At 45.0% G+C, this 11,668-nt stretch overlaps 1 protein-coding gene across 1 annotated transcript in view; it reads right to left on the bottom strand.

Annotated features, from left to right (window-relative positions):
- Positions 1–9,846, bottom strand: part of SLC25A27 (solute carrier family 25 member 27) — a 28,526-nt gene extending 18,680 nt beyond the window's left edge. The window contains exons 1-2 of the mRNA XM_006120678.4: positions 9,594–9,846; positions 5,521–5,712 (exon numbers count right to left, since the gene is read on the bottom strand). Coding sequence (XP_006120740.1) covers positions 5,521–5,712; positions 9,594–9,693 — 292 coding nt within the window. The 5' untranslated portion in view covers positions 9,694–9,846. The remainder of the gene's footprint in view (positions 1–5,520; positions 5,713–9,593) is intronic.
- Between the last annotated feature and the right edge of the window lie 1,822 nt (positions 9,847–11,668).

Genomic DNA, 11,668 nt, shown 5'->3' with positions numbered 1-11,668 from the left:
CCTCAGAGGAAGACTAGGGGGGTTAAATGAAAATGTCTGATTGTATTATTTGTCTGCACATGCCAGCTCAAGCGAGGACATAAATAACCATGAAAAGGTTTAGAGATGGAGCACTTGGCTCCCTCTAAAAGGGAAATGCCACCTCAGGCCAGCCTCAGTTATAATTAAGGTTGTAAGTCTGTCATGGAAGTCACAGATTGCATGTCCAAGACTCCTGCAAGTTACAGCCAGTATAGCGGACCACAGGGCTACCCAATAAGCCCCAGGCAGCAATGCCCCAGAGCGCTACACCCCTCCCCCAGAGCAGCAGCAGTGCCCCAGAACCCTGTTTGCCCCCCCTCCAGAGCAGCAATGGCACTCCAGAGCCCTATCCTTCCTCCTTTCCCACCAACCTGTGCAGCAGCAATGCCCCAGGAGCACCCCAAAGCACTTAAGATTTAGTGAGGGGTATTTATAATACAAGTCTGGTCAGGTCATGGGCCATGAAGTTTTGTTTATTGTCCATGGTCTGTGCACGAGCCTTAATAAAAATAACCACAATTAAGTCTTAGCCGTAATTATAATGTTGTTTACTCATCGTTCTATATAGCGTGTTGGAACTAGTTTTCATTTTGATTGCATGAATAAAAAATTGTTATGTGACTAGAGACATGAAAGTTCACAGGCAAGGTGCGACGTGCCCTGGAGTAGATGGGTCAACCAGACATCACAAGTAGTACAATCTGATTAGGGAATGAAACTCAAGTTCGGCAAGGCAAGGTTGGGAGAAATCTTCTCCGAAGACCAGGAGCTCTATTCCAGCAAGCATGGCTCAGTCTCAGCATTCTGCACTTGGAGACTCTGAATCCTGCGCAGAGTGATTCTGTAGGACTGAACTGATGGCAGTGCCAACGGCAATGAAGCCAAACTATAAGGCTGACTAGACCAGCTGTGGCAGAAGTGTCAGATCTGACCTCACAGCAAACCTTGACCAGACCATCTGTTATAAACAGGGGGAGTGCTGACCAGCACCCGGTGATTAAGGGGTTAACTCAGGTACCTAGCAAAGGTGTCGGCCAGGGGACTCGGAGAGCCAACTGAGATAGAGGCTTGACATTTGAATGGGATATAGGTTCCCTGCCTGCTTTCTTTGTGGGGGGAGAGTTAACACCAGGAGCTGAGAGAGACAATGGTTTAAACCCAGGCAGGACTGCCATACCCCCCCCCCCCAGAATTCAGAGCATGGGAGCAGACTGAACAAAGAGAGCGTCTAGACTGCACGCGGAACTTTCGAAAGAGCAAGCCGCTTTTTTGAAAGAAAGCACCCAGTGAGTCTGGATGCTCTCTTTCGAAGAAGCCCTATTTACATTCAAGAACGCCTTCTTTCGAAAGAAGCACTTTCGAAAGAAGGCGTTCTTCCTCGTGAAATGAGGTTTACTGCCGTCGAAAGAAAAGCCGCGTTCTTTCGATTTAATTTCGAAAGAACGCGGCTGCAGTCTAGACGCAGGTGAAGTTTTTTCGGAAAAAGGCTACTTTTCCCGAAAAAACCCCTGAGTCTGGACACAGCCAAAGAGAAAAATTAGAAGTGAGTACCAGGGAAATGCGAGTCCAGTCACCTTCAGGATAATTTTTCTTTGTTTTGTGGTTTTGTTTGAACTGCTCTGTGTGAGTCTATGCCTCTCTTTTCCCTTTACCAACTAAGCATTGTGCCAGAGATGTTCTCTGATTTGTTTAAATTTGTTTTCCTTAGTTGCTCTGTACATCTAGCAACCAAGTATGCTTTACCAAGTTTATCTTTTGTTTTGTAATAAAGATCACTTCTTTTAAGGTGGTTTGATTCTTGTGTCCTGGAAGGTCTGTCTGTGTGTATCTGTTTGCCTCTGACTCAGGGGTCAGCTACCAGAGACTGCAGCTTGGTTTTATTTTTTTTTCAAGTTGTTTTTCAGCAAAAGAGCTTGGGGTACCCCTTTGGGTGGTTTCAAGTCTTCACCCCTGCTTTTTTAGGGATCAAAAAGCACTTCATGATGGCAGCAAATCCCCCAAAATCTGTGTATTAGGATTTGGGGGGAAGTTTTTGTAACCAGTGCCTGTAGAGGCAAGGTTTTGGAGCTCTCCTGCATGCCCCCACCTTCTGCATTCGTAGTGCCAGAGCGGGGAATAACTTTGACACCATCTGTGACATGTCAGCAATGAGGCCCAACTGGACAAGCTGTGATGGGGATACAGAATGGACTTCATGGCAAGACCCAATTAGAGTAGCCATGATAGGCCATTCTTCCAGTTTTAGGCTGGAAAGACCTGTTTTTACAATGTTTCTCCCATACGCTGTACTGAGACAATACAGGATGCAGTTTTTGCCTGGTATCATAGATGGGGGGTAACGTTTTGAAGTGCACAATGCACCACCTCTGCTGGCATGATTTCACACGCATCATGAATACGAGGTCACTCTGGTGAGAGTAAAGTCATGCAGCTAGAGGGCAGATCTATGCTGTAGTCAGAAGTACTGGAATGGCCTGTGTAGTAAATTGAGGGTCAGTAACATGGAGTCAGCAGGCCTAAATAGAGGCCTGTAACATGAAAACAGCAACAGGCCTGCAATCTAGTGAGCAAGACTTTGGTTCAGTAACAAGAGCCAAGAAAGAGGCCCTATTGATAATTGTGTGATTGTGTAAGTTAGGTCGAGCATGGAAGGACACAGGGAGGCACTGTGTACAGACTGTAAGCCAAAGGGGAGTAATGGAACATCTTAATAAGAAATGTCTTGGTACAAAAACTCCCTAAAAACTAATGCACATACCGACCTAGGTTCAGGACTGGGTCGAAATTGACAGCATGAAGGATAGTAAGTAAGCCCCCCTTCCGTAAGGTGAGGGGTGGTAACTAGGCAACAGAGGGTGGTAACCTGGTACGTAAAGAAATGATGTAAGTTGTTTGTACCTGTCTATAAAAGGACACCGCAGAGGGTGCTCTCCAGCCGACCTTGGGGGGGGGGGGCGCACTAGGCGCCTGAACGGCAGGTGTCATTGCCTAAACTTACAGAGTGCACAGTAGCTTAACTTTGACTAACTGCTGTTAATATCTGTTATATGGCGATAGGCCTGCCCGGTGTTGGTACCTTGTCAACGCGGGCCATAGTGCCCAGTGGGGTAACATTGTACTGATCTCTGTTACCAACTGGTAGAGCTTCACATATGACAATAAACCTGCTCGATTGATTTCAAACCTTGCCTGCATCTGTCATTTCCGGGGCCTCTCAGAGATCTCTTGTGTTGACCCAAGTGCACGGGGTCTAACACTCTAGATAAAGGGAGTACCGATTGTTACGCACGCAGCCGAAAGTTTATCAATGGAGTAGAGGTCCTGTCAGGAGCGCGCCAGGACAACCCTGACCAGACGACGCTGACACTGACAGTCCAGACCACCGAAGGTACCGAGGTACGAAAACACCGAGGTACGACAGCCTGTATTCTGGGGATGAAAGAATCCTTAGCCATGGCAGGGATGCAGAACTGACTTCACGGTGAGACTCAATTAGACTAGCTGTGGCAGTGGTGCACAAGTGACTACACTGTGAGGTCCAACTGAACCAACTGAAGTGGAGCTGCAAGAACTGACATCATGGCAAGGCCTGACCAGACTAGCTGCAGCAAAGGGACAGAGGTCACATTTCAGTGTGATCCACCCTGGGGTGCAAAACTGACTTCTCAGTGAGGCCCAATTGAATCAGCATCAGAAAAGCAGATTTCTTTTAACTGGACAAGGTAGCTTCACCATGGAGTGGGACTTCTCTGGACCGGAGCAGACAAAAGACAGAGGGGAGCTTCCCTCTAACAACAACCGAGTCTCAGACCACTTGTAAAGTGCAACAAGCTAAATCAAATGAGGCCACTTCTGAATAAGAGCACGTCTACACAGCAGGGCTAAAGCTGAAATAAGCTGTGCAACTTGAGCTACATCAATTGCAGTAGCTTAAGTCAAAATAGCTTATTTTGGCTTTTGGCACTGTCTACACAGCAGGAAATCTTAGAGCACTTTTCCTCTGACTTCCCTTACTCCTTGTAAAATGAGTTACAGGAAAAATCAGGGTTACAGGACTCAGAGTAAGAAGTCCTCCAGCTCGACATTATTTTGACATTATGCCAAAATAACTGCTTGCTGTGTAGTCGCAGACTATGCTATTTCTGAATAACGTCAGTTATTCCGCAATAACGCTGTTGTGTAGACATAGCCTAAGTGTTCACACAGGTATTTAATGTGGTTTTACTAAACTACTTTAACATTTAATTTGGATTAAATTTCCAGAGTATTCTCATTTACACAAGCCCCAATTGGAGCTGGGAGTGAGGTTTCACATGCATGAGAATTGTTGTGTGATTAAGAATCCCCAGTAAGCTGCTCAGTTACTGTTTGGGTCTGCAGGATTGAGCAGCTGACACAGTTGTATTTCATATAAATACATGTGCAGTAATCATGCTTGGAATTTGTCTTCCCCTGGCCATATAAAAGGAAGTAATAGTTCCAGGATCTGATCCCAAGGATGCTGAGTGCCTGTGAGAGGGGAACACAAACCTGCAAAGGTAACAGGGGAGGAAGTTTATTTTAACTTCCCAGAGCCAGAAGTCAGAGTATGGCTTTGGCCGAGGGCTCAAGCCATAATTTTAGAAGACTTCTAGGCATATCAAATGAGTCTTTGTGCTGCCATTGGCGCTTGCCAGAGGGGTTACAAACTGACATGGCACGATGATCGCACAAGACAGTATGGCTGTGTCTACATTGGCACCCTTTTCCGGAAAAGGGATGCTAATGAGACAAGTCGGAATTGCAAATGCTGCGGTGGATTTAAATATCCCCTGTGGCATTTGCATGAACATGGCTGTCGCTTTTTTCCAGCTTGGGGTTTTGCCGGAGAAAAGTGCCAGTCTAGACGGGATCTTTCGGAAAATAAAGCCTTTTCCGGAAGATCCCTTATTCCTCTCAAAATCCGCAAAGCCCCGAGCCGGAAAAAAGCGGCAGCCATGTTCATGCAAATGCCGTGGGGGATATTTAAATCCCCCGCGGCATTTGCAATTCCGACTTGTCTCATTAGCATCCCTTTTCCAGAAAAGGGTGCCAGTGTAGACACAGCCTACAGGTCTGGCACATAGCATAGAGCAGTGTTTCCCAATTTTATTTGGCCATGGAACCCTTTTGAACCTGAACGAATTTTGTGGAACCCATGGCTGACTGCACGCGCAGTGCTGAGTAGTGACATCATCATCCCCGCTCTCTGGCTCAGCTGGCATTACATGGTCCTCGCTCTCTGGCTAAGCTGGCATTACACAGGGACCCTTATCGTGGCAAACACAAATGAAAATTGTTTTCAATAAAATTAATAAATTAATGAAAATTTCATTCCATTCCAATAATTCAGGTTGTAATGGAATTTTCTCACAGAACCCCTATTTTCACTTCATGGAACCCCAGAGTTCCACAGTGCACCATTTGGGAAAACACTGGCATAAAGTATTCTGGCTCACTGATGAGAGACAAGAGAATCACCTATGTGTCTGTAGACAGCAGGCGTAGCTCCTTGCCAGAGTTTCAGTAAGCCTTCCTCTTCAACAATCCCTGCTGCAGTACGTAGCATGCCACGGTAGGGGACAGCTCTTCCGGCAGCGGCTCCATACCGATGAACAGCAGCTTCACCTTGGATCTGCAGTCGCGTTTTCGTGAGGTCCAGGGGAAAGGTTACTAGTAGAAAAGAACAGGGAACACAGATGAACAAGGCCCCATGCTGCAGAACACACTGGTATGAAATATAGGCTGGCAGCATTTGCCCCAGGCGCTCTTAGCTGGTGCTCATCCTGACTGAGGCAAGGGGCTCATTATTGCCCATGAATATAGGAATCTGCGGCTTCTTCCTTAAGAGCTGTATTCATCGTGCCTTTGACAAGGTAACTAAAACACATCAATCATCTTGCATTCTATCCCAAGGTTTTTCCCTTCCAGATCCAAGGCTTACCACCTGCCCCTGCTTTTGAGGTTTCTTTGGAGAAGCATTTGGAGTTTCTGGAAGATGCAGGAGCACGTTAAATACCTACCAGTTACTCTCACATTTGTACATACTCTATGACCAATGCATTTGGGCAGGTCAGGTGCCCACTTACTCCTCATTTCGTCTGTGCCCCCCACAGCCAGTAATCTCATCCCCATGCAGGGGTGCATTAAATGGACAGATGTTTGACCACTCCATCCTGCAACATGAGGGAGCTGCTTCAAGCAGAGGAGGAAACAAGTTGCTATTGGCATGTGTAAAGTCAATGGACCCTGGTCCTCAGCAAGAGGGATTGAACCTGAAACCTTAGGGGCAAAATCCATGTGCCTTCACAGCATGAGCTAAAAGTCAATTGACTGTTAGCTAATGCTGTAGAGAAGACTTCACTCTCCCCTGTCTCTCGGTGCCTCTGGATTACACATGGATTAGTGAAAATCTACACAAATCTACACAAACACCCCCACAAATCCTTGACCAGGAGTTTTCTATCTGCTACCCAAGATCCACAAACCTGGAAATCCCAGACAACCTATCATCTCAGGCATTGGCACACTTACAGCAGGATTATCAGGTTATATTGACTCTCTCCTCAGACCCTATGCTACCAGCACTCCTAGCTACCTTCGAGACATGACCGACTTCCTGAGGAAACTACAGAGCATCAGTAATCTTCCTGAAAACACCATCCTGCCACCATGGACGTAGAAGCTCTTTACACCAACATTCCACACGATGATGAATAACTGGCTGTCAGGAACACTATCCCGGATGACGCCGCAACACGCCTGGTTACAGAGCTCTGCAACTTTGTCCTCACCCACACCTATTTCCAATTTGGGGACAATTTATATCCCAATGTCTTTATGGCTGACTTCAAATAACGTTTCCTCAGCTTTCGCCCCCTCACACCATTATTCTATTTATTCAACAATGACAACATTTTCAATGGTCCTATGGGAAGGAGACCTTAGAAGAATTCCACAGGGATTTCAATAACTTCCATCCTACCATCAACCTTAGCCTGTACCAGTCCACACAAGAGATCCACTTCCTTGACACTACAGTACAATTAAATTACTCTACAGCCGCATTTCCACCACTTTATACGGGAAACCTACTGACCATTACACTTCCCAACATGCCTCCAGCTTCCATCCAAGACACATTTCCCAATTGATTGTTTATAGCCAGGCCCTAAGATACAACCAGATTTGCTCCAGTCCCACAGATGGAGATATACACCTACAGGATCTATATAGAACATTCTTAAAACTTAAATACCCATCCAGGAAAGTGAAAAAACAGACTGACAGAGCCAGACGACTACCCAGTCATCAGGTTCTTCAAGATAGGCCTAACAAAGAAAGAACACTTTTGGCCTAACAACAGAACACCTCTGGTCATCAGCTACAGCCCCCAAATTAAACCCCTCCAGCGCATTATTAACAATCTACAAACTATCCTGGAAAATCACTCCTCACTCTCACAGGTCTTGGGAAGACAGGCCAATCCCCTAATCTCAAACAAATTATTTCCAGCAACTACACAATACACCTCTCCCATACTCATCCAGGAACCCACTTCTGCAATCAACTCCAATGCCAACTCTGTCCATACATCTATATAAGTGACATCATCACAGGACCTAACCATATAAGCCACCACATCAGAGGCTCATATAACTGCACATCCAGCAATGTGATCTATGCCATCAAGTGCCAGCAATACCCCCTCTACCGTGTATATTGGCCAAACTGGACAGTCTCTACGACAAAGGATTAATGGACACAAATTAGATATTCAAAATGGTAACATACAGAAAACTGTTGGGGAACATTTTAACTTGCCCGAGCACTCACTAATGGATCTAAAAGTGAGTATATTATTACAAAGCAATTTTAAAAACCAACTTGAGAGAGGCGCTATAGAATTTGGTTTCATTTACAGATTTGACACCTTGAACTAAGGTCTGAACAAAGACCTTACGTGGATGGGCTACATTTAACACCCTAATGACATTACAAGATAGGTATCAGGTATTTATATCCCTTCTATTAGCCTCATTTAGCATGGACATTCTAATTGACAATTTTTTTCCTTCCCATCCCAATTGACAATTTTCCCCCTTGACAATTTTCCCCCTTTCTCTTTCCCTCCCGAACCTCTCTTCTTCTGCTATTTATTTGCAACTCCGGACCTCTTACTCCATCCATCTGAAGAAGTGGGTTGTGCCCACGAAAGCTCATGATACCATCTAAATTTTTTGTTAGTCTCTAAGTTGCTGCAGGACTACCCACTATTTACGTTTTTTCAATTACAGACTAACACATCTACCCCCTGAAACAAGTGGATTAGTAGATTAATCATACCTCAATCCCTTCCCTGTGCTGCTCCGGGGTAGTGAACCTACAGGCTACCCCTTGCATCAAAAAACCTTGACAATAGTGAGGCTGCTGGTGTGCTGAGACCACTGCCCATGGTGCTAAGAAACACTGCCTCGTATTCCCTAGGCCAGTGGTTCTCAAACTTTTTGGGCTCCGGAGCCCTTTACATGCATAAAAATGTATGCGGCACCCCAGCGGTCCACTGATTGTATGTGTTGTACCTATTGATGTTTCCAGTTTGTCAACTCGCAGAACCCCTGGAGGTGTCTCGCAGAGCCCTGGGGCTCCGCGGAGCACAGTTTGAGAAACACTGCCCTAGGCGGTCTGGATCCATCTGTTGGCTCTTCTTTTATACTTAGAATGCAATCTCTTTATAGTATAGATTACCTCTTGGTTCTGCGCTTGTACAGCATCTAAGGTTCTGATCCACCACTAGGTCTCTGGGGCACTACAGTGATACAAATAATAAATTTCTTAGCCCCATATTATAAATTATTTCTGGTATTGGGTGTCTTTAAACAAAAGAGAACCCTTAAATCACTAGGATATTGCACCAAGTTTGGATGTACAAATAGTTTTCACTCATAGATATTACAAAATATCCAATTATTTATGACCCTGCAGCACTGCAGAGGCATTCCTCTTCCTTAAATTTCTATCACTTTGTTGTACTCATCTCCACAGACAAATCTGCTGTAACTGGAAACACTTGCTTCTCAATTAGATTAGATTAGATCTTTTTGTTTGGGGAAAGAGGAATCTGTACTACTCTAACCTGTAGAAGGTAAATCACCTTGGCTTACAGACAACGTCTGCCTTTTTGGTGTTCGGTCAGAAAGAAGAGTATGTTGCACATTTAAATCACTCCCAAATTGTCTTAATTCACTCCTGCATCCAACACTCGTGCTGTTCTCAGCAACAAAGATTCAGGTTTGAAATACCCACGGTGGAGCAATTTCAAACCTACAGATCCGGACAAGCCATGCGATGAAATATATTGTGTAAGCTGCAAAACACAGACAAGTATACCGAGGAGAAGGGGGTGTACAAAGGTCCCGGTGCCAGGAAGTTGTTGGACGTTGAGGCAGCAATAAACAGGGACCCGGAGCAGTGGGGTGAAGTTTCCCTCGTCCCCTCCCCACCCGAACCCTAATCACGACTCTCGTCCCTCTAATGATCACAATAGCGAGTACCTAGTTCTGCAACAGCCGCTGCACAGGCTGACAGCGTGAACTTGCTGGCTCGGGGCCATCTCTCTGGGAAAGACAAACTCCTCTCCTCCTGGGGGCACATTCAGCTTGGAACATAACAGGCTAACCCACCCAAAAGAATCCGTAAAGAATTAAAAGTCAGCGAGTCACTCGCTTGCGGTCATTTTCCCAAAGGTCCAGCAACACCAATTAGCACTGACTCCACGCCACTCTCTCCTGATAAGCATGCTCCAAAGTCTCTGCTCAGTGACATAAATAAGTCCCCCGGAAAGGCTTCTGGGAAATGTAGTTTTTCATCTAACCTTTCTCAGTGAGTAGTGAAAATTGGGTTAAACACTGTTATTGGCACTCCCCGATATTCCAAAGTCATGAGTCAGTTCACCCAAATCATGACATTGACTGGAAACTAATGAGATTTTTAAAATAATATTCTGAATTCTGTTTTATTTGCCTTCTGTTATCTGAGTCATCAGTAAGATCCAGGTTTTCAACCTTTGCTCTGCAATAATGAAGGCTAGAAACTCCTGAATGAAAACTGAGATTCTCACAGTCATGCTCCACGATAGGAGCACCATTTCATATTTTAACCATGATCCCCAAGGCTATTTAGGCACCTGAAAACGCAAAAGTTTTTAAGCTTCAGAGGGGTGGCCGAGTTAGTCTGTAACTGGAAAAATTGTAAAAACAACAAATAGTCTTGCAGCACCTTAGGGTATGTCTAGACTACATGCCTCTGCCAACAGAGACATGTAAAATAGCTACCCGACATAGTCAATGAAACAGGGATTTAAATATCATTAAAATAAAAATGGCCACTGCGCTGTGCCGGCTCAGCTGATTGTCGGCACAGCGCCCAGTCAAGATCCGGATCGGTCGACAGAGAATGCTTTTATCGACTGCTCCCTTATGCCTCGTGAAACCTACATATTCGGTAATCCGACCATGTGTCGGTCCCATTTAGGTCGGATGATAGGGACTCTACTGTATAAAGAATATAAGAACATAAGAACGGCCATACTGGGTCAGACCAAAGGTCCATCTAGCCCAGTATCCTGTCTACCGACAGTGGCCAGCACCAGGTGCCCCAGAGAGGGTGGACCGAAGACAATGATCAAGCGATTTATCTCCTGCCATCCCTCTCCAGCCTCTGACAAATAGAGGCCAAGGACACCATTTTAATCCACTGGCTAATAGCCTTTTATGGACCTAACCTCCATGAAATTATCTAGCTCCTCTTTAAACTCTATTATAGTCCTAGCCTTCACAGCCTCCTCTGGCAAGGAGTTCCACAGGTTGACTACACGCTGTGTGAAGAAGAACTTTCTTTTATTAGTTTTAAACCTGCTCCCCATTAATTTCATTTGGTTTCCTCTAGTTCTTCTATTTAGGGAACTAATAAATAACTTTTCTTTATCAGCCCTCTCCACACCACTCATGATTTTATATACCTCTATCATATCCCCCCTCAGTCTCCTCTTTTCTAAACAGAAAAGTCCCAGTCACTTTAACCTCTCCTCATATGGGACACGTTCCAAACCCCTGATCATTTTAGTTGCCCTTTTCTGAACCCTTTCCAAGGCCAAAATATCTTGTTTTAGGTGAGGAGACCACATCTGTATACAGTATTCAAGATGTGGGCGTACCATAGTTTTATACAGGGGCAGTAAGATATTCTGGGTCTTATTTTCTATCCCTTTCCTAATAATTCCTAGCATCCTATTTGCCTTTTTGACCACCGCATGCAAGTTTTCAGAGAACTGTCCACGATAACTCCAAGATCTCTTTCCTGATTTGTCGTAGCCAAATTAGCCCCCATCATACTGTACGTATAGTTAGGGTTATTTTTCCCAATGTGCATTACTTTACACTTATCTACATTAAATTTCATTTGCCATTTTGTTGCTCATTCACTCAGTTTGGTGAGATCATCTTGGAGTCCCTCAAAGTCTGCTTCTGTCTTGACTATCCTAAACAGTTTGGTATCATCTGCAAACTTTACTACCTCACTGCTTACCCTTTTCTCCAGATCATTTATGAATAAGTTGAAAAGGATTGGT

The sequence above is a fragment of the Pelodiscus sinensis genome, chromosome 3 (assembly GCF_049634645.1).
Source record: "Pelodiscus sinensis isolate JC-2024 chromosome 3, ASM4963464v1, whole genome shotgun sequence".
Taxonomy (NCBI): Eukaryota; Metazoa; Chordata; order Testudines; family Trionychidae; genus Pelodiscus; species Pelodiscus sinensis.
Note: the sequence above shows the minus strand (reverse complement) of the source record. Positions and strands in the feature narration are given on the sequence as shown.